General features: G+C 41.5%; 1 protein-coding gene across 2 annotated transcripts; it reads right to left on the bottom strand.

Annotated features, from left to right (window-relative positions):
• Window positions 1-9,483: 9,483 nt before the first annotated feature.
• ca14 (carbonic anhydrase XIV) lies at window positions 9,484-22,381 on the bottom strand. 2 transcript variants are annotated; one of them, XM_036538804.1, is made up of 12 exons: window positions 21,976-22,381; window positions 21,532-21,552; window positions 18,890-19,069; window positions 17,077-17,222; window positions 14,280-14,375; window positions 14,117-14,183; window positions 13,615-13,772; window positions 13,396-13,522; window positions 12,313-12,336; window positions 11,893-11,977; window positions 11,270-11,323; window positions 9,484-10,326 (listed from the first exon to the last, which is right to left on the bottom strand). In XM_036538804.1, the coding sequence occupies exons 1-12, from the start codon at window positions 22,061-22,063 to the stop codon at window positions 10,230-10,232; spliced, it is 1,143 nt and encodes a 380-aa protein (XP_036394697.1). In that variant the 5' UTR covers window positions 22,064-22,381; the 3' UTR covers window positions 9,484-10,229. The 2 variants fall into 2 exon arrangements, with proteins under 2 accessions (XP_036394697.1, XP_036394698.1); XM_036538805.1 differs by lacking the exon at window positions 11,270-11,323.
• Window positions 22,382-24,291: the final 1,910 nt, after the last annotated feature.

Raw genomic sequence — 24,291 nt, 5'->3', positions numbered from 1 at the left:
TTTGGGGGTTTTTTTTTGCAAGTCTGATAGTCACTTGTTTTGAAACAGTCCAGATCAGTGTCAGCTGAAGTTAAACATACCAAAAAGACATGCAATGCTGAGACTCTATATGGCTGCATTTCAATAATGTTGAGCAGAATGGAATGAAAATGGGCGAAAGGATCCACTCATGCAAGGGGAAGGTCACTGTAAATACACGGGTTTTAGCAGGGGTTTAGACCTTGAGTTTGGACCAGGAGGTAACCAAGCTCAATCAAAACCAGAACATCTGCAGGTTTGTTCATTTCCAGGAGCTAACCCCATGCACCGGTCAATTCACAGAGCATGTGCACAGAATAGTCCAGATGATCACAACTGCGCACGGTCAAATGATGACTTTCAGCAAACTGCTCTTGTGGCCTTTAGCAGTTCAGTGCAGCTTATCATTGAAAAGGGAATGTTCTCACGAGAGATTCACTGAGGTATTGTAGCATAGCGCTGCTGTATTGTGTTTGAGATCATGTGAGGATAAGTATGGCTACAGGAAAACATCCTATTAGTCCACAGGGGATATATATCCAGAAACAGCAATAGGCCTATCTATTCCCCCAACTCTCGCTTTTTACCTCACCCAATTTCTCCCTCCCTCCCTCCCTCTCTCTCTCTCTCTCTCCCTATCTCTTTTGTTCTTTTGTGCTGGTGTGACACATTCTTTGAACACATTGCAGGGAGAGAGACACACACACACAGGGGGAGAGAGAGAGAGATCAGCAAAAGAAAGGCAGAAACAGAAAAAGGGGAAAAGTGAGTAAGAGTCAGTGACCGTAGCTCGGGTCATTTTTAACACCATTGTTCATTTGGACATAGTGAAGGAGTGCAGGGCACACAGAAAGAAAGAGAAGCAGAGATCAAAGGCGAAAAGAGAGTGACAAAGATAGAGAGGGGGAGAAATGGAGGGCTGGAGGGAGGGAAGGCCAGGGAGATGTAAAATGAGACTATAATCTTTCTTTCTGAGTGTACAGAAATATTTACTGCCCCATTGCCAAGGAGCTCTTTCCCTCCCTCCATCTCTCTCCCCCCTCTCCCTCTCCCATTTTCACACTCCTTCTCCCTCTCTCTCCTGCCAGGCGACTCACTTTGGCCAAACTGTAACTGATACCCTGCACTGGAGGCTCACACAGCTACACACACACTTAAGCATTCACAAATGCACACAGACACACACACACATATATTCATGCACACATTCCATGCATGCACGAGTGCATGCATGCACGCATACACACATACACACACACACACATTCATGCACACATTTCATGCATGCATGAGTGTGCGCGTGCATGCATACACGCGCGCGCACACACACACACACACACATTTCATGCACGCATGCATACATACACACACAAATGCATGCACATGCACATACGATATTGATTATAATGTAAACTTTTACAGACAATACTCATGTTCACCGTCGCTGTGTTCTCATTTTAAGCTGCCACGTTGTCTGATAACTGTGACGAGGCCACACTGGCTCTGAGCTGACCTCACTGTCTTGCTCTTTCCCTGTGGCTGGAGAGACAGAACACACAACGAAGGGAGAAAGAGTGTGAAAGGCAAAGTGCAGGCAGAGAAGAGAAACAAGACCTCCCCATCCAACCCGGTTCCATCTGATAAACGCTCTCTCCCTGTCTATTCATCACCTCTCCTCATAGTCTTCTCCTCCCCTCCTCTACTTTTCTCGTCTGTCTCTCCCTCGCTTCCTTCCCCGTTGTGTTTTCCCATCCTATCCCATTACTCATTCTCACTGTCTTTCCGTCTGCCTGCAGCCCACTGCATCTCTGATTCAAATTCGGCCTTAAAATCGCGCAGTGTCACATAAAGGGCGCATTGTGTCGCTATCTTGGTGGTGCCTTCCTGTTGATCTCCATTATGTTTCCTGTTTCTTGTTCCGTAAGATGACCTACGGAGCTACGGAGAGAACGATCACTGGCCTGTTAACAGAAGTCCCATAGTCCTGCTTTTCCTTAAGAAGGTGAGTGCCTGTATGTACCACAGTTAAAACACACAGCTCTCGTGCTGTGATGTTTATCACCTGAACAACCCATATAAAAACCTGGGTGTGTAACCCTATCTCTAACCTTGACCTTGACCCCATTACCGGTCTTTAACCCCAGAGGAAGTGCCTGAAAAATTGTTTTATTCCTCTGCTTTCTGCATTTTTTAGAGGCATGCGAAGCATTTTTTTCCGGAAACGTGGCCGCATTTTGGTAGTTGAGTTTGCCTGGACCTCAACATAACTCTTCCTCCTTCACCCTCATAAACACGAAACAAACAGTTAGTCATTCTCTGCAGTTTGTTTTCTTGGCCTTCACCCGGTCCATGTGGGTTTGATTAGGGATTAGGATGGCAGGATTCAACAATTTAGAGCAAGAAGCAGAGTATGGGGGAGACGGGGGAAGGGTGGCACAGAAAGAAAAGTGCTACTGGTGATCACTTTTTATGTAGCGTTACACTGAGCACATACTCTGTGTGTGTGTGTGTGTCTGTGTGTGTGTGTGATTGTGTGCGTGTGTGTGTGTGTGTGTGTGTGTGTGTGTGTTTGAGTGAGTGTGTGTGTAGACATACAGTATACATGTGAATGTGTGTATGTGTGTGTGTGTGTATGTGTTTTAGTGAGTGTGTGTGTAGACATACAGTATGCATGTGAATGTGTGTGCATGTGTGTGTGTGTGTATGAGTGTGTGTGTGTGTAGACATACAGTATGCATGTGAATGTGTGTGCATGGGTGTGTGTTTGAGTGTGTGTGTGTGTATGTGTGTGTGTGGGTCTGTGTGTTGTGTTGGTGTGTTGATTTTGGAAAGTTTCCATTTATGTATGAGGACAGGAATTACCAATTAACGGGAAGAGACTGTGAAAAATGTCACCTTGAAAATGAAACTTACAAAAGGGTAACGTGAGGACAACCCATTATTGTTGCTGTAACCACTCGTGTTTTTTTAAATCTCAGGCTGCCAAAACATTTGTTTCTTGTTTGTTTTCCCTCCTGGATGGAATCTCGGTTTACAGGAATTAGTCATAGAATAATAATCAAGTCAATGTGATTCTCCAGCCAGGGGACCAACTCCTCAGCTCCTCAAAAAAGGAGCAATGGAAACATTATACTTACATTAAGTGCACATTACAAATGCATATGTCCATCAGTGATATGTGCGATTGTGTTTGTCTTTACCTGTGGGTGTGTATGTGTGTGTGTGTGTGTGTGTGTGTGTGTGTGTGTGTGTGTGTGTGCCTCAGTTTATGGTCTCCAGATGTGAGGTGAGTTTTGACCAGACTCCTTTATAACCCCATTCTGTTCCTTTTTTTCTTTCATTATTCCTTCCTTCCTTCCCTTTCTTTTTGTGTTTCCAATTATCATGCTGCTTCATAATGAGGTGCACTGGAGAGAGAAAGGGAGAGAGAGAGAGAGAGAGAGAGAGAGAGAGAGAGAGAGAAAGGGCAAGAGGGGGTTAGGTACAGTAAGTGGTTGAGAGAAGACCACAAAGGAAGTTTAGGACAGAAAAAAAGGAAAGAAGTAAAATGCACAAAGGTGGGAACAAAAGGAAAATAAGAAAAGGGGAAAGAAGCCAGGCATGATGTATGTGTGGAAGGAGAGAGAGAAAACAGAAACACGAAGACTGAGAGAGGGTGGGAGAGAGAGACCGAGGGAGAGAGAGAGGCTGAGAAGAAAAATAAACTCCTATTCCCATGCCTTCACCTTGTTTTATGTATGTTTTTCCATTTTGATTGTATTTTTGCCAGAGGAGTTCAATAAAAGTGTAGCCCGGCTTTTATCGGCCCCTACCTCCTTCCCTTTGCCCCTCTTCTCACCTCCCCACCCCTCCATTGCTTTTCACTCTTCGCTCATTCTTCTCTCACCTTTTCCTCCTTTCTCCCTCTCTCTCTCTCTCTTTCTCTCTCTCTCTCGCTCTCTCTCTGCGAACGATTGTTTTTGTGTTCCTGGTTTTCTTTTTGGCTTGTCGTGTGTGCGTGTTTGCTCCTGATTAAATTCTTACTGGAGTACCAACTGACATGTTGACTGAAATCCACTGCACTTGATCTTCCTCCTAAGTGCATGGACCTGTTGACTCACTGACATATAGCCAGACTATATAACTGAAGGTTGCACCAGGCCCGGCGCTATGGGGGTGCTTGGGAGTGCATTGCACCCCCAGATGGACCTCAGTGCACCCCCAGCTGTACCCCAATGTCTATGTAGCATTTAGTACAATTTTTTGACTGAATGACTTTTTGTGCCCCCCTGTGGATTGCAATTGCACCCCTCTGTATTTTGGCCTGGTGCCAGGCCTGGGTTGCACACTTGTTTGGAAGAATCACTTGCACATACTCATCCATAGACGTGTGAAACAGAGACGCACAAAAGAGACAGGAGCGATCAGCACGCCGCCACCACCGGTCTGTTTATCGGTTAGCGCTGTTTAGCGCAGAGACTGACTGACATTGCTGATAAATCAATGACTGACACGCAGTGACAGATTTACACACCGAGTATGTTAAGCTGTGTGGTCTGTGCATATTTTTAAGCTATGGCACTTAAGGCAGTTTAGAAATGGAGAGAGAGAGAGAGAGAGAGAGAGAGGGAGAGAGACTTTGAAACAAAGAAGAATGCAATGAGAGAAAAGGGTACACATTCCTGTACCTTGCAGTACAATAGTCAGTTGAGAGTAAGAAGAGGAGGAGGGAGAGGGGGTGGGGGTAGTAAATGACTAGGGTAGGATGGACACAGAACAGTGAACATGTTGCAATACACGTGACTTTGTTCATGCATATACCACTATCCCATAGTTTTCAACTCTTTGAACTTGAATTTCTGTGGGCCAGAGCGCAGGAAGTTAGAACCAAATGAGAACGCAAGCGCCCTCTTGTGTTGAGGCGCAGGCACTGCAGGATTGGTCACCCACGATGAGATCTTGAGGAGACTCAGTGGTTTTTGTGGTTAGTGCTCCCCCTGAGGGATGGGTGCAGTAGTCTGAGTCCCGGCAGGTGTCGGGGGTTGGCTTTAACGGGTCTGGAACCAGTTAGTCAAGTTCCGATTAATCAATTCACCTCATTATCTGTTAGGTCGTTTCTATTTTTTTTTCTAGATAATATTAATTTTACAAAGTAACAATATAACTGAAAAACATGCACATCTGTGCTTTGTGACTCTCTACCTCTCAGCGAATAAAAACCTGGGTATCTTAAAAAAGGAATTTTTGGGAAAAGAAACTATGGGAAACACACATCAACTATACAGTCCCATTTTAGGTATTCAAAAGGGGCTGGCAGCATAGCATCATGGTAAGGAGAAGGGCTGATAACCAAAAGGTTGCTGGGTCAAGTCCCTGCTGAAGCACTGCTGCTATACATGTGGGCAAGGTACCTAACTTACAATTACCTCAGTAAATATCCAGCTGCATGAATGGATAATGTGTAAAAAATTGTAACCTATGTAAGTCACTCTGAATAAGAGCATCTGCTACATGACAATAATGTAATGTAAAAATTTTTCAAAGCATTTTGATTGTTTATCTGTACCCTTACAGCAGAATCTATAACCTGCCTGCCTTACAGTTTCCACATCCTCCTTGATCAGAATCACTTTCCCATGGAGCAGCCGTTCTCCGGCAGAACAGGGATTTGCCCCATGCCAGCATGCACAGGAAGTGACAGCAGTTTCATGTTCCTCACATGCTTTTCTTTTTGACCATACTTCCCGCCTGAACGGCAACTTTGCAAAACTGTTGAAACATGCAAGTCACACATATGGTGTAAACCTGCATGGAACTCAGTGTAACGTTTGAGGAGAGTGTCACTTCTGTAGAGCTAGTTTTAATGACATAGGCATACAAGTCCTCAGAGGTCAAATATGGTCTGTTTTAAATAAGAGGCTATCAGGGCCAAGCATGGTCTTCTACCACATCCTCTCATGACACAGAACCTTGAAAGTGTCTGTTCTCCAGGAAGTGGAAAAAGGGGAACAGATTTCTCAGAACTTTGCCTGTAAATATTGCTGTATTGTAACTGAGCAAGGACATGATTGTTAACAAATGAGGACACTAACCTATTTGATAATTTAGACACAAAAATATTTGTGGAGCAGGAATGTCAACTAAGGTCTATGTCTGTCTTTTTCAATGAATTCCATTCATTCCATTAGTTGATTTTAAAATAACTAATTTGACTTGACTGAAATCATAAAAAATAGACAATGTAGCCAACCTCACATCAAGTGTGATCAACAGCCAGCAGGTACTGCCTAATTTCTGCTTTCAGATACATGAACTTTAGAGTTGGTAATGTCTTGTGCTTGAATTAGCTTGTCACTACCTACTTCCTGTGTGCACAGATGTTTAGCGCTTCATTGAAAAAGGGAACAGAAGCCAGGAGTGGTCCACATCCCCTCTGCCTTAAGAGCTGGAGTTCATGTCAGATGTGTGCAATAATGAGCAAAACTCAAGGTATCTTGATTTAGATTCCATTTTATGTAGATTTCATCAATACCTTTATCAAATTCCTGCTCTCTCTTTTTGAAGTCAAGCACCAAGCAAAATACAGAGCAGGTGTATTTTTTTAAAAAAAAAAAAAAAAACAAAGTCAAACAAAGTCAACAAAAGCAAAATTGACATTTGGACTCCAGTTTCTGACTCCATTACAAATTCCAAGAAGTCCTTCCATGAATTTATAATTTGCATTACAAAGGAAGCATCTAAGTGAATCTCCACATGCTGCAATGTTAAGCACTAATTATTGTCAAAAAGATTGCAATGAGCAACGCACACCTACAGCAAAGCATAACAAAGGAAAATCGGAAAAAATATGCCTCCTGTAGCCTTCAAGCCAGGGTTTGATGCAAACTGGCAATCGGGGTCACTCTCCTTAGGCTCTGCAGCATGAGGATTCTTCTGAAAATGGACTGGGTGGCAGATCTCCTGAATTTTCTCACAGGCCAAAATGATATGCTTTAATTCATAAGTCACATTCCCGATTTTACAAGTTTCATTTTCGCTTCTCACTGTAATGAAGGAAAACAGGTCTTTGCTGATACATAAATTATTGCGGTGTATCTTGCCACCTGTCGGTTTGCAAACATCCTCAATGCTCTGTTTCTGTCTGTAAGGGAAAAAAGACTGGGTTGGTCTGTCACAGAGGTTGTTATTCCTTAGAAATTCTTCCCAAAGACTGGTGTTCAGACTCTCTGGAGCTCCTACATGTACATGCCTATGCAAGAAGGTGTCATAGCCATTCTTGAATGTTGCAGGCATACAGGGCTGTGTGTTGAAGTCCATGGCGCCGGCCAGTACCAAGCAGAGGTAGAAGGATGAGGAAACTGTGAACTCCATTTTGTCTGACTGCACACTGAGATGAGGGAGAAAGAAAATTAATACCTCAGTTGGCACAGACACACACATCCTTCCTACACATCACTCACTCAGGTTCACACACACTGAAACTCACAAATACTGAGACTCACTCACTCAGATTTGCATACACTGAGACTCACACACACAGATTCACACACACTGCAACACACACACACTGAAACTCACACACTCAGATTCTCACACACTGATATGCACTCACATCAAGGTTCACTGCTACCCACATACTCACATGCACTGAGCTGAACATCTACTGAGACTCATAGACACTGAGAATCACAGACATTGAGTTTCACAGGCAATGACGCTCACAGTAAAACAAGGAGACTCTCAGACAGGAAGACTCATATATGAATATGTTGCTCACAATTAAATTTCTATATTACAATTTATTTATTCATATTATACATTTTGGTGTTATAGATCGGGAGCCATATTGAGTAGTCTTATCAAAATGGTATAGCACATGCATAACCATGGTTGCTTTGCTGTAAATATTATCTGTTACATATGACACCAAAAATTGAATCCTCTTATATGACATGGCTGTGGTTGTGTTCATACAAATAACTAAATCTAGTTAGGTAACTGATAAAGTAATTGAGAAAAATGCACTGAGCTTGCAAACTTTACCACAGTTAAAATTTAGGCTGACCAGCTCACAACAGTATGAAATAATCGTAGTAAATATTCATTTATCATATTAATAATATTTATATTCAGTTGTCAGAACATAGCACATACAATGTGACAATGAAGCCCCTTATACCAGAGGCAATTGTAATGAATCATTTTATATGTTGTTTTTTTGGATGATATTTTATTTTAAAGAGACATTTCTGAATTTGTTTTGTGGTTATTTAAATCTGACTTTGGCAGCACAGATGTGTCTGGCTATGCCCACAAAGCAACAAAGGAAATTCATACATTATGTGAAGGCATTCCTTGGCAGTATTGTAAAGTAACATAAAGGGAAAATACCTTACAGAGAGATGCAGGGGTTGCAAGCTGTGCTGTATTTCTATCTGCTGCCCAAGTCAGTTGTGCACAAGTGTCTTTCACTTCGGGTTTTATGATGTGTGCGCTCATGCACCTGAGCATGAACAAGTTTGTGTGTGTGTGTGTGTGTCTACTCTACTTCCCCAGTGTTGAAATGAGCTCCCCCCAACAGTGAGAACAGTTGAGTCACTCTCCATCTTCTACTGTAGACTGAAAATTCATCTGTTCAAACTGCATCTTGGTTCAAATCACCCCATATACGGAACATTCATACCGTATCCTCTATACATCTATATCTCTACAGCTCTATATCTTCAAACTCCCCTTTGAACCTACTGTGACTTTTAACATAATGTTGTATGTTATCTAATCACTGCCACTATCAGTTGAGACATTGTTGATTTGCTGTTGTCACTACTCTCTGCATAATGTACTTTTTCAAGTGATCTGGATGAGAGAATCTTCTGAATTATTAAATGTAAATGTGTGTGCATTTCTTTGCTGTATGTATGTGTCTGTGCAAGCAATTGCATAACATGTCCATATTGCTATAGCAACATAGCTGGATACTGTAGACATCACTGACACGATAGCCCCCATGTGGTCATTTTAGATACTACATTTATCTGTTGGAAATAATGAATTATTTGTACAACAGTAGTAGAATGATTGTTTATTATCATACATTACTTAATTTAACTTCCAAATGAAGATTCGGGAGGAGTATTTTTTGATAATCCCAATGCAAGTAACAAATCTGTCCCATCCGCAAGCATAAAAAAACCAACTCACCACTTCCTGTATACCCCTATTCCCTCATCAACAGCAATACTGCTTATTATACTAAACAATCATATCTACTGAAATAAATCTATGCGTTTATGTATTTTAGCATTTACAGTGGATATAAAAAGTCTACACACCATTATGAAATTGCAGATTTTTGAAATGTAAAGACAGAAATAACAACAATGTAAATGTTGGACTTTTTCCATCTGTAATGTGACCTTCCAACAAACAAAAATAATTAGTAGGAACATTTTAAATTTTAAAATTAAAAAAACTACAACACCCTGATTGCCTAAGTCTTACATTTGAACTGTAAGAACATATTTATTGTACAATATTAATTTTGTATTTTATTCATATTTACTGTAAGGTATTCGTTCTACAATTTTTTGCCTTGCGTCAGATCAATGAAAAGATCTGAGTCAGTGTATCAGAGCTTTTACTTTCAGGCTTGGGTTTCTCTTGTTTGGGTGTAGTTACACAAATTAACCAGAAGGTGACAGTGTTACCCAAACCTTTGGTTTGTCAGCATCATTGCTGTTGAAAATGCACCTGTGCCTGTGACTTAAGTCACGTTTATGCAAAGCCTGTAAACTGTTCACACTGGCCAGAAGCTGAAAATGGACTTCATTGACAGACGTGAGTTTGTGGTGGTCAGTATATACACAGCGAGGAAGACTGAAGTCATAGAATTTATTACGATGCATATATATAATATGTACAACTCAATTCAAACAGGCATTCGCTCACCCACGCACACAACAGCTCCTCCCTTGCCACCCTTAATACTTACAAGCAATGCATGCCTACTTCTTATAAGAGGCGGGGAACGGGTAAGAGCAGTCAATGAGAGGACGAAGTAAGATTTGTGAACAGGCAGAGAGAAGGGAGAGGGGGGATATAGCTTTGAAGAGGTATACCAGCATAGATCCAATGATAGAAATAGAGGGATACAGATGCTTTAGACAGCATGCAGAAAGTCCATGCACTCCAACAGGAAGTAGATTTTGAGGTCCATGGGGGTCACAGAGGGGTCAGGGTTCAGGCTGAGTGGTGGCCTCTTCCTTTTCTGGGTCAGAGGTTGTTTTGAAAACCACATCCTGTTTTGGCTCCTTCTGAGTTTCCTTAGATCTGCAATTTATAGTTACTATTATGACTCAGATGAATATACCCTGTCGTAAATTATAATGCAATTATCTTGATCCTAACATACTGTACAAAACAAATGTTACAAGGGTTTATCTAAAGCAGTCTGATACAAATATCATACATTTCATGCAGACAAGTATGTGACACTGTGATAGTACGTCTTGGGTGTCATGACGTATTTACTTTGTGAAAGGTATTTATGTTTGTTGACTCTAAAGTTATGAGACTGAAACTGACTGTATGAGACTGAACTGAAATCACTAACTACAAGTTAGAGCTCTGTTTTAGGTTCTCAGGTGGAATTGTGGGTAAAACTACATACAAGTGTGCCAGAAATAACAAAAAGTCGAAACTAGGATATAGCTGCACATGGAAATATGAAGACATCAACACAAGACAAGTGTTAACCGCTATGTAGGTGTTAATCAAGTATACTTACAATTACAATGAAACACAAACTCACTACTACATGAAGACCCAAAAAACTAGAATTAATAACAATGCTTTGTCGTAAGAATACATGCTTCTGTAGAGAGCACTGTCATTAATATGATGACTTTATTGGGAATAGATGAGACATAAATAAGGACCAACAAATGATGAGTTACTTTGCTGTAATGAACGGAGATGGATGATTGGATTTCACACAGAATTTCCGCTAATGTGGTAAACAACATTTATGTGAGTAAACTACACATGTGATTATTGGGAAAAGGAGGAGATTATCAAGGGAACACTTCATAGTAAAATTCTCGTAAGGAAATAGAGATTAAACGATTACAATTATTGGGGATTATAGGATTTTAGTTTTGGATTAAGATTCTCAAGGAATACATGTGACATTGGTATTTCAAGTATGATTATGTGGGGGTACATTGTAGAGGGGTTGGGTTATAGGGACACAGGTTAATAATTTAAGGGTGACCTGGGCATAGAAGTTGGTCTGACGCTGGGCAGGACATCCCAACTAGAGGTGGAGCTGTCGTTCGATCAAGAGACAGAATCACATGACCAAATCAACTCAAAAAACATACACTGACAAATTTATGTAACACATTGTTGTGAACTAGGTTTGACCATCATTGGCTGAAAATGACCTGAATTTGAAAAGGGAGCAAAATGCAGGACGTGGAGAGACAGGGAGCGAGGAAGATTCTGGAGAATTGGCAGGAATGAGAGGGAGGAGTGAAATAGATCAAAAGCAAAGAGATGAAAAGTGAGAGTATCTGGAAGGAGGTCTGGAAAAATGACATCGTGGGCATACGATAAATGCAAAGGTAATATTCCCTACAAGCAAATAAAAAAAAAAGATTTATATCTGAAAGTAACATTAACAATGACAGTGCAGTTAAATTCAACGAGAAAAATCTGGGATAAACAAAGATAAATAATTCTTATAAGATAAGCACAGTTGCTCTGAACCCCTCTTGCCCGCTTACTTACTGCTCATTGATGGAAAAGGTAAAATAATAAGCAACATAACTATTACATCTGCTCCAACGAGAGCAGGAATAAGGGGACCTGCCAGGGATTAAAACAGTCACTTACCGAATAGTCTTCACAACAAAGCAAGCGATCACTGCCAGACCTATGCATCCACACAGTGCTCCAATCACCATGGCACACACTTCTCCTGTGGCAGACGGAGGGAATGAGAGAGATAGAGAGATTATGTGAGGTTATATTTGTACCTACATAGAAGTCATTTATATCTAAGTTTGTATTTGTGCATGTTCATGCATTCTCTTCTAAAGATATGGATAACTCATACTTGGTATACTCTTGGAATACACTTGATATAAGTGCACAAAATGAATATGTTGCACATCAGCTGATGGGCACAAACATAAAGGAAATGTTTATGTAGGAGCAGCCAGGTGACACTTTAAGACAACACAGAGCAAATAAGTCCAAGAACAACTTTCAGAGAGGGAGACGTTCACATCATGGATTTGCATTCAAACTTACCAACAGAGTAAATTGGGACAGTTTCTGGAAAAAAAAAAAACAAAACAAAAAAACAAATTTATCTTAGCAACATGGTGAACATGAACAGTGTAATGTTTTAATGTCTAAGTAAAGGGTGACAAAAGGAGTTAAACTGTCAATTTCATCTTAGGGCAAGTAGATCATGTTGTGTATGCATGTATGTGTGTGTGTGTGTGTGTGTGTACATGTGTATGCGTGGATGTGTGCGTTTGTGCACATCTAATTGAATATTTTAATGTTTTATGGATGTTTGAAAATGGTTTCTCCAAGAAGTGCTTAGCTTGATGCAGATAGTCATGAAGTCAAAAGCCTTATTATATTGGTATATAAATGTTTGGTTTGTCTAGCCAACAACTTCACTGTCTGTATTGAAAAGTATAACACATTTAGTCAGACAGATTTTGCAATAGCATACATTCTCTCTCGTGCGCTCTCCCTCAATCTCATGTAAAAACAATGGGGACAGTGTTCAGAAAAGGACTTTGCAAACACTAATCAGTGAACCAGCAAACAAACAGCTCTCTCCCACTTCCCTCCCTCTTTTCATTCTCTGTCAGTAACCCTTGGCCCTCTTATTCTTCTCACTCCATCCCCCTCTCTGTTGACCCTTTGTGCATGTCCCCACTTACAATAGTGGAGCATTAGTGTTATGATAAGACAATTTTTGCAGCTTGGAAAGGTGTAACAGCCACAAACACCGTGAAGCATTTCGAAATATTCTGCACTTGTCAGGTGCCCCTTAAAAGGTTTTCTGTTAATCATTATAAAGATGAACAGACAATGCTGATTGCAAACTGATGCTGAGGAAAAAAGGAGTAGAGTCAAGAAGGTGAGGAACAGGCTTATATACCTGTAGCTGGGGAGTCTAACTTAATTACACTATTACACTCACTTATATACTTATGTATGTACTTACACAGCTTCATATGACTTAGTTCTGATATCCTGCATGTATGGGTCACTCCTGAGATCTTACTAAGAATTTAGCATAGCAGAAAAGTGAATTTGTCACAGTCTCTTGGACCCTCGCTCTCCTCTTTGTGAGTGAGACAGGGCTCTGACCTGGGGGGAAAGAGGCCAGAACCATCCTGTGGTTCAGGGGCTGCGTGTTGCGGAAGTTGTCCTGGAGTGGAATGGAGTGAGATTCCTCTGACTCACTGGAGTACAGAGCTGTCTCCAGCTTCCTCAGCTGAGGAGAAAGAGAGACAGGGTGAGGAAAGAGAGAGATAGAGAGAGAGAGAGAGAGAGAGAGAAGGATGGAGGAAAAAGGCAAGGGCGTACCTGTGTGTGAGACACCTTGACCCTCTCCGTGAAGACGGTCCACAGCACGCTCTGGTAGCAGGGGGGCGTCGTCAGGGAGCCGTTGTACCGAAAATAGCGTCCAAGATTGAGAGGGAGCAGAGTCTGGACATCAAAGGCTGGGATGGACACTGTCATTCCTGCATGGGGGGGGAGACAGCGAGGGTCGGGAACAGAGACTGCGGAAACAAGGCCACACCCTGGCACAATATGCCCCGGAAATATGTTCTGCAATATGCCCTAAATGTCATGCATTTTACTGCGAAAACATTTCTGAAATCATTGTAAGCACTCTTGAGTAATTCAACAGACAAGCACAGGAAGGCAATTTTCTCAGTTGTAATTAGCTTCTATCTCCGATGGATTGACAAACGGCATAAAAATGCTCTGACACATAGACAAATGAACCTACAGACACAAACACTGATGGACAGATACAGTGATTTAGTGAAATATTGATGGAGGCTATGACAGCTAGTTTTACCTGGGTGTTTGATGCTGCCGAGGTAACTGATGATGTTCTCAAAGGCAGGGTTTGTATCTTCACCTGTCTAGATGATAACAGCCCAGTCACACAGTGGCATAAATTAGAAACAAGTTAAACTGCATGTTTTCAGCAAGGGAAGAATGAAATAACACAATGTCACCTCGATCAATACTCCCAGTACAGCCAACCCATCTGATTGCTTCTTAGCTGTGGACACATTGGCGTACAGCTCTGAGTTGTAGTGGACCACATGGAGCTGGGGAGAACAAGAGCATCTGTTAATCTGTACTTCCATACTGTTTGTGTGGGAGTGACAGTGTTTGCCTGTGTATGTATGTGTGAGAGAGCATGTGTGAGAATGAATGGACTTAGGAAATAGGGAGACCGTGTGTCTTGAGTACCGTGTGTATTTTAGAGTGTGCATGCGCATTTATATGTGTGACTGTATATCTTTGGTAGAGTATGGTAATTGTGAGAGTTTAAAGGGTTCATGCATGCACATGTGTGTTTGTGCAAGGGAAAGAGTGAGTGTGTACATGTGAAGAGGTAAATAAACAGGATTCAATGCGATTAAAAGAAACAAAGTGTATTTTGTCTGTGTGTGCGTGCATGTGTGTGTATGTGTGTGTGTGTTTGTGTGTGTTCGTACGTGCGTGTATATGTGTGCCATCTAATCTTTCAGAAAATCCCTCTCATTGACTTTGAATGAAATCTGCTAGTTCATCCAGTTTACACTGGGAACGAGGGAGGGAGAGAGCTGAGAGATATGCTGAATCATTAAATTCTCACTCTGACAGAGAGAGTGAGGGGGGGGAGAGAGAAAGAGAGAGAGAAAGAAAGAGAGAGAGAGAGAGAGAGAGAAAGAGGGAGAGAAAACAGAGAGTGAAGAAATGTGACTATTGATTGAAATGATCTTCTACTATGATCTCCTACTTTCTCGCTTTAATATTGCATTTCTGTTTTTTTCATCTGTCTTTCCCTTTCTGTGTCACAAATTATGTCACCATCCCTCTATCTCTCTCCCAGGTGTCATTTGGCATGCCTATCAATGAACAGATGGACAGGATTGCAAGTGCTTGGCCAAACCCTCTCCACGTTTTCTGTAATCCACCCCTTCACTTTCTGGCTCATTATCTCCTCCCTCTCTCACACTTTTCAGTATCATGCTCTTTCTGAGTCTCACTGCTCACCTTCTTACACAACCAAATGCTATGTAGTTCTTTCTTTGCCTGGCTTGGCCATATCTTCTCTCTGTCACTACCTCTGTTCCCTGTGCCATGCCTCCCTGCCTCTCCACTCTACTTTCTCCACTACAACTTTGTATGACCCACCCACTGATCGCTTTTCTTGCCCTACTCTTCTCCCCTTTTAATTTGATTCATACTAATTCATATTCATATTCACATGTTAATATGTGCCCATCCCCTCTTCTCACCCTCTCCCTCATCTCTTCCTCACTCAAAGTCCTTTCGTCCTTTCTATCTGTACCATTTCCCCCCAGCTCTTCCTTCACCAGGCACACAGATGGGCAGTTGGCACAGGTGGCCATTCTGTTTCCCCCCACAGAGATCGGGACAGGGACCCAAGGTGACTCAGCCAGTGTGGAGACAAGAACCAAAGAAAATCTGGAACATCTAACCCTGCAGTGCACCATCAATCCTGATCGTAGTCCATCTGATTCAACTCAGCATAACTCTGTGTGTGTGTGTGTGTGTAGGAGAGTACACGTGCATGCATGCTTACATGTGACTGTATGTTTTTATGACCTTAACCATGACAAGAAAATGTACTAATACAGAGAACACACTAAGCCACACTAATCCACTCCCAGGGAAACAAAGTTAATCTGCCATTACTTGGGCTCTGTAATTAGCATACATTAATCCATTAATTACACAATATAACTGTGCCAAAACTTTCTTCTAACAACAGTCCGGAGAGACTTGTAAAGAATCCAAGTGATTCCATAGCTTGGACACATATTTTGAATATTAAATTGATGGTTGCTGTAAGTAAGGTTATTCACTTGTCTGTGTTTGCATACATGTGAGTCTACGTGCAGATGCCTCAACTCCTTTGCCTGTGTGTCTATGAGGGTACTTAACCATATTGTGTGGACCGATGTAACCAAAAGTTTCATATAAAGTGAACTGACTGGAAGAGCTCCACGTAACCTTGCGTTATTAGATTGTAGCTGTACAAAACATTTGCATGGTGTAGATACTTTTTCTATATTTTTTCAACACTCCTGTGTGGACATTGTTGATGCCATAATAATTATAGATTCATGTGAGGACATATCAGCATGGATACTGTGTCCACCAGTGTGATCATAGTTGTGGTTCCCTCCAGATTAGATCATGTGCGATTGTACCTGTGTTTCTCAGCAGATGTGATTCTCAGCTGGTGAGATCCTGTGTGATTGTACCTGTGATTCTCAGCAGGTGAGATCCTGTGTGATTGTACCTGTGATTCTCAGCAGGTGAGATCCTGTGCGATTGTACCTGTGATTCTCAGCAGGTGAGATCCTGTGTGATTGTACCTGTGATTCTCAGCAGGTGTGATTCTCAGCTGGTGAGATCCTGTGTGATTGTACCTGTGATTCTCAGCAGGTGAGATCCTGTGCGATTGTACCTGTGATTCTCAGCAGGTGAGATCCTGTGCGATTGTACCTGTGATTCTCAGCAGGTGAGATCCTGTGTGATTGTACCTGTGATTCTCAGCAGGTGTGATTCTCAGCTGGTGAGATCCTGTGTGATTGTACCTGTGATTCTCAGCAGGTGAGATCCTGTGCGATTGTACCTGTGATTCTCAGCAGGTGAGATCCTGTGCGATTGTACCTGTGATTCTCAGCAGGTGAGATCCTGTGCGATTGTACCTGTGATTCTCAGCAGGTGAGATCCTGTGCGATTGTACCTGTGATTCTCAGCAGGTGAGATCCTCTGTACTGTCCTCACCTCAGCTGCGGAGCTGTGTCCGTCGATGGTGTGTTCACTGCCCCCTCCCCTGCTTCCGCTGCTTCCCCAGTGAAGGTGGAGCTGCAGAGCTGTAAAGATCCAGGGCAGACCCCCCAGCCCCATCCAACCAGGCAAGGACATCTCCACTGAGAGAGAGGAAAAGGGCAATTCACTCTATAGCAGCGTCATTCAGCTAGTGTCCATTGGGCTAAGTGTGGCCTACCGTGTATTACTTGTAACGCCAATGGCATTTTTGTATGTCCAGCAGGAGAATGCCATAAGTGATGGTGGTGTTTTATTCTAAATGTGCAAAATAATACCAAAACATTGTTTAACAGTGTGTCTGCATTCCTTATGTACATTTTCATATTTATCATTTAAACATTGAGTATCAAGAGGAAATAGAATGTTTGGCCTGCCAGCACCATTGAAAAACGTGATTTGCATGAAATGCTCTGGACTAAACCACAGAGCAGGATTTCTTGCGCTCGGTAATGTACTGTGTGTATAATATGTGGTGTAATATGTTGAGTAATAATACAATGGAGATTAATCAACAGCCACTGAATCATTCCATACAGGAATTACATATAGTAATATACTAAGAAACATCTTGGTCAACTCAAGAATATATTGGAAATGTAATCAAAATATCAGAACATAAATCAATACACAAATCAGAATTATATTGCAGTATACCAAAATGTGGTAAAGAATTTAGGTATTTAAATATATTTAGTGAGCTAAAAAATATATCCTCTAAAATCTGCTCTTGAACCTTGTTGAACTTTAATAGTCAGGCAAACCATGAGCACATCTCTTTGTAATAATTTTTCAGTGGTGTAAGGACAAGGTTCAATTGCTTGCTCAAATATAAATCAAACGAGAGGACATGCTTTTGTTGTTTGTTTACACAGAATGTTCTTGTCAACACATAAGTGAACTGAAAATGAAAGTGTTTTCGTACATTCCATTAGAATTCAGATGGCCTTTCATTTGTTATCATAATGGGAATCTGGGGCCAATGTGAATTCAGAGCAAATTGGGAGCATTTCAATTCTACGCGCCACCCTGAGAGACTGATTATCAAACGAACTGTGCGGCAAAAACACTAACATAACATTTCGCTAATTGTATACACCAACGTAACAAACTGCAGCAGGCCTGCAGTCCGAATGCCTCACTAAATCAATGAAGAAGTCGTGGCTGTGAAACTCTTACATTTAAAATGACTTGTTACGGTTAACAGTTTTGTGTCTTTGCTTTGCTCTTACTATATAAATTACTTGGACATTTGTAATTGCATTCTAATGAGCTAGTTCATGGTCCCCGACGCTTAGCGCTGGCTTTGAGGGGCTGTCAAGTGACCCAGCAGCACTGCACTGACCCACAGGCATGAAAAAAGAGCGTGTGGTTTCAGTCGTCCCATCTTCCAACAAAGCAGGCGAGCTGACAGCTCGTGGGAATTACTATTCAGTGCTGCCTATTTGCATGCTGGGAACTGCAGTTAAACACCGAGACAACATCTTGTGTCAGGAGGGCAACAAATGGCATTTTAAACAAACCGGTTTCTCCAACCAGCTTAGCCATTTAAGACATTGGCAACAGATTAGAATCAGAGTGCCACATGTGAAACAGCAATGAAATAGTAACCATATGTTATCCAAATATAGATATTAAAAATATTTTATCTAAATATAAATGTTAAATTAGAAAGTCAATATCAACCAGGACCTTGAAAGACATGGGTAGAGTGAGAAATGCATGGAAAGAGAGAATAGCAGGGACAGAGAGGCAGGTCCAAACTTATCACCTGTGTGTCCATTGTTGGTGAGGGTGAAGGGCTCTTTGCCTGGCTGGCGGTAGCCTAAAGGTCTCACAGGTGTCAGTGAGGAGTCGTGCTGGACTTGGGCTGTTTCCACGTCGATAGGAGACTGCTTTGTTCCCCCACAGTCAGGGAAGTACTCTGACCATTGAAACTGGCCAACGGAACCTGAGAGAGAGAGAGAGAGAGAGAGAGAGAGAGAGAGAGAGTGAAAGAGATGGGGTTCAGATGATGTCATACACCTGCCAATTAAGCTCGGACACCTGAGCTGTGTGTGCGTATGGACAAAAACTTGAGCACTCCAGGCATTCTGAAACACCTCTGAAGGTGAAGTGGAAGAACGGTAAGCTCTGATCTTAAAGGAGCATGCTAAAGGAGGGAAACGAACAGACAGGCAAAGTAGGATTCACGTCGTCCATCAGAAATGGATATGCTAAAAAGGAGAAGTGAGAGTATTAGCTCAGTGCCCAGTCATGCATGGCTGATGAGGTTGCACATTGTTGTTGCGGAAAGAACACAAACACTCCCCACCCTAATTGGATTGGGGAGAGAAAAGAGGGCTGAAGGGAGAGGGGGGGGACACTGAAAATAAAGGGACAGAGGCACAGAGAAAAAGGACTGAAAAAAAAGAAGAAAGAGGCAAGTTTGACAGGGAGAGGGAGCGTGGGGGATAAGGGGAAGTAACAGACAAGGGAAAGTTGAGTGATGGTTTGTTGATGATTGATTTATGGGTTTCAGTTACATAGTAAAAAAAAATAAAAAATAAAAAAAATGTTTAAAAATAAATTCAAATTTTAAATAATAAACACATTACATCAGTTATCACTATTAACTGTTATTTGGCTTAACGACCCAAACAGACCCCAACAGACTGTGGCCACAAGCCCTCTGGAATCTGAATTAAGTAGAACTTTTTTAAGGAGAGTCATAGCTGATCAAGAATATTTTCAGATATTGAAACATGGTTCAGCACAGCAGCGTTCTGATGAGGTCAGCTGGCTAAGGACTGATGCACAGCAATGCTGAAAAGGATTTTACTGTTTCTGTACCAAAGTGTATTTCAAATAGGTGAATACAGTCACCAGTTGCTTATCTGTTTTAGATTATCCAAGTTTTCAGAAACAGGGCTCCGTTCAGTCCCAGTCTGTGGGGATTAACAGGGGTCTAATCAATCTCCATCCACAAACAGGACTCTGCTGTTCCCTCCCCTTTCCCCAATGCCCACCCCTCTAAAAAAGGAGAAAAAAACTTTGTCCCATAGCTCTGCTGTTGTCATGGAAATCACCATGACAACCGTGAGACACATACTCACACTGCCACCCTACCTTTCATATGCGGTCCCAAATACATACGAACAATGGCATTCAATTCATGCATGCACAGAATACGTGATGCACACTAAACAGTGCTGGTCATATAATACAATATTTTCAACACAAAATGGAGACACAGTTCACTACTGTCTGTTGCACATTACTATATGCATGTGCAGCAATGTATAACACAACAATTCAATAGTGGCACGTGGTGTGTAACAATAACAGATAAAGAGGAAAGAAGAGGGGCTGTTCTTGCGCAATTCAGTGCGTCCCATACAAAAGACCCACAGCGCTGTCGTACACCTACATTATTCTACAGTAAACTGGGACAAATTAAACGGGCAGTTGTGCTTTACAGCATTGTTGTGTGCACGCTATGCTGTGTGGCTGCACTATGTAAACAATGAGTACTGTTCGGCTTTGTACTACAGGCACAGTTTGTTGTTGTCAATGCTTCTCTTCACACTCCTGTTCTGCCTCTCTGCTCGGGACACATTTCCCTTCTTGCTCTTATCATGCACCTGCTGCTGTCCCATTCTCTACCCTCCTCTCTTTCTCTTGCTCTCTCCCTCCCCATCTCATTTTCTCTTTCTTCCTCTCCCCCTCAGTGTGACCGTTTCTTTGATGCCAAGATAACAGACTGGCCAACTGGAAGTAACAGACAACGGACAGAGAGGGAGAATCAGCCAAAAGTGAGAACAGAGGAGGGGTATGGAGAGAGTACAGGAGAGGGCAGGGCAGGAGAGGAGAGGAGAGGAGAGGAGACAGAGGCTCCAGGTGTACCAGTCAGATGCAGTGTGCATTATGAATACAAAAGAGGAGAAAAGTATCACGATGGTGGAAAAAGACATTTAATATTGAATGTCATTTGGAAGATGACATACTGGAGAGAAGATGGAGACTGAAAGCAGTTCTGCAAGAGGGAGAAAGAGAATGGGGAAACATTAGTGTATTGGAAAGATGAGTGGTCTATATGCTAAATTCTGACAGAGAGACAAATAAGGGCAACTTAATCGGGGTCTGAAAGTTATGGTGAGATGACAGAGATGGCTATCTGTGGGAGAGTTAAAGAGGTCCCATGAAGGAGCATATTCAAATAAATGCCATTGTTTCAAATTACAGGAGAGGACATGATACAGAAAATAACAGCTTTTGTGGTTTCTTGACATACCCCCCAGGTAAAATGTTTCATTGTTTAAATTCTGCAGAGATCCCCTGCTATGTCACCCTAAAGAGCCCAAGTTATCTCCTCTAGCAGAGGAGAGCACTCTGGAGAGCATTAAAGTTTCAGGCTTAAAATTATGACCTTACCAGTATAGGTCCAATGTGTATCTGAAATTGCGAGAGAGAGACCGTTAGTTCATGCACACTCATACTGATGCACCCACACATGAAAAGCTAGTGTCACCAAACATTTTTGTCCACCTATGTACAGTGTTGATGTACAGTATAATATTAAAACATCACTAGTATTATAATATATAATTAAATATATACATATTTATAATTACATAATATAATTACAGTAAAATATTCTGAAAATATTTTGGAAATATCATAGTAATGGTATGAGCTACAGCACCATACAGATCAATACATTATGACTAAATGTATATATTTTACTATAATATACTGTCTAAGATAATATAATACAATGATATTATCGAGAAACAAATATGCTGTTACTACTGTTACCGCTACTGCTACTGGTAATAAGAATGTTGGAATCAGCTATAATAATATGAACGATCTTACCAGAACCTGAACAGATTGTCCATTGTTGAAAAAGAATCAGCTTAATGATCACTATCCCAAAAAAGTCCATAATGTTACTTTTCCCCATGCACAGTTAGAGAAACAGATAGTGGGTTGACAGACAGACAGATGCACTTATCCACACTCTTAAAGCACCAAAAGTACTTGAAGTTACTATTATAACAATGATGATGGTGATGATGATGATGCTGATGATGACGATGAATGACGATGATGGTGACGATTAAGTTTCTGACATTAATGACAGTGAGTTGAATTCAGAGCAGGTGGGAACGGGAGAGAGGGAAACAGAGAAGGAAAGAGAGTTGGAATGCAAAATGAACAAGTCAGCGAGAAACACAGTCCAGTCCTGTTCACTGAAAAACCCATCTGAATCAACTGTGAGGTTGAGTGAGAGAGAGAGGGGGGAGGTAGGAGGGGGCAGAGAGTAGGGGGCAGAGAAAGCTTAAGGGAAGGGGGAGAGAGAGAATGCGAGAGAGAGAGAGAGAGAGGTGAGAATGTGAAGGGTGAAAGAGTGACAGGCTTAGGGGGTGGGAGTAAATCAAAATTGTAGATGTAAATATGCCTACTATTTTAGATTAAATACACATAATGTGTGTGTGTGTGTGTGTGTGTGTGTGTGTGCTGTTGTGTCTCACTGTGTTGTTGTTTCTTTTCATTTATCTGTTGCCAGTTCATTCAGCTGACAGCGAGATCTTTCTAATCTCCCCATAATGAACTGGACTTTGTTTCAAAAAACTGAGAGGGAGGGGGTAGAATTTAAGAGAGTTAGAGAGAGGGAAACTGGCTGTAGTGAAAAGAATAGAGATTTATTTTAAACAATGGCACAACATTACAAAAAAGCAAACTGTCATTTGTACAAAAGGTACTTATTCCAGTTTTGTTGCTAAATTGATTTCTAACAGAAAGACGTTTCCGAGCTAATGGCGACCTCTACTGGTTAAAATAAATTTCACCGTCCTCTAAGCCCTGCGGTTTCGTTGCTGTTCAGACGCGTAACGTTACAGCAACTCCAGTAATTGGCTAGCCTCGCCCGCTTGTTCGGGTTTAGTTTTAAATAGTGGTTCACTTGCTATAAAGCCTGGATATTTTAGTTTGAAGACCTCTGGCTAGCTAGGTAATGTAAATTCTGATCTACTAGAGATTCATCAAATAAAACTTGAAAAGTTGTTAGAATGGGTTGAAATTAGCAGTTAGTATTCAACATATAAGTGCGTCTTTACAGAAGTCCAAAGCTTACAATTATCTTACTTCTTACAAGCTATCATAGTAACATCGAGTGAAAGTGTAGCCTATTTTTTTCAGGAATTTAATTGCATGTCCGAAATGCAACACCCTTAAAACCGGCTTGCTGTAATATACAGTGCAAATTTACTTGCTCTGTTGTTTCATATAACATACACGTGCATCGGCTTAACAGCCAGCGACTTCTGTCACACCAGCCATGGACATGTCTTGCGGCGCTAACTTTAGAGATGGAGAACTAGGCATGGAAATAATTGGCTAATCAGAGCCGTCCCCTCGTGTAGGGTGGAGCGTCTTTATGCTGCCGCGCATCCACGGGTCTATACATGTGGATCCGCTGGGGCACTGGTGGGTTGAACTGTTAAGCAGATGATGCTCTGACTAGGTCTACAGCCAAGGAGGTTTATCATTATACATTCCCTTGTTATAGCTGTGTTTGTGTGCATTCATTTTGCTTCAGTAGCCAATATAGCCACCACTTCAAGCGTTTTACTGATAACCCTTTGATTTGACTCTGTTTTGGACTGCACTATGCACTGAATTGGGCATATACACTGTAGTAGTAATTGTGTTCCTTATCAAGGGGAAATTTTTGAAGCTTTACAGACTGGAAAGACCCTGAGTGGAATATCCTTTTTGCATTGATTGATACAGCAAGGTTTTTCTCATATTTGGGGGTTTACAAGTTTGTGGTGATGGCTTCTCTCCAAATCACTTCCTTTAGAGCTGTCTTTTTACGGGGTAAAATATAACAAGAACAAAACAAGCACACCCATATTACCAGTTTTGAAAATTAATTTGGCAATCTTAAACCTCACTTGTCCCGAGTTTCATTTCTGGTGCTTAGAAATCGAAGTGGAGTTATCCAGGTTGATAGTCTTTCAGAGACACCATTTTTCCTTTATATTCTGTGGCCTAATATAAATTGATACAGTACTTCCCTATAAGATGGATTCTAGTGAGTCCTGAAAAAAAGCCATCTGCTTGCTCACTGTGACCTAGAATCAAGATAAAAATATCCCACAAAGACTAAAGTTGTTTTCTCATATA

Source organism: Megalops cyprinoides, chromosome 10 (genome assembly GCF_013368585.1).
Source record: "Megalops cyprinoides isolate fMegCyp1 chromosome 10, fMegCyp1.pri, whole genome shotgun sequence".
NCBI classification, from domain to species: Eukaryota; Metazoa; Chordata; class Actinopteri; order Elopiformes; family Megalopidae; genus Megalops; species Megalops cyprinoides.
This window is presented reverse-complemented; position numbering and strand designations above follow the sequence as displayed.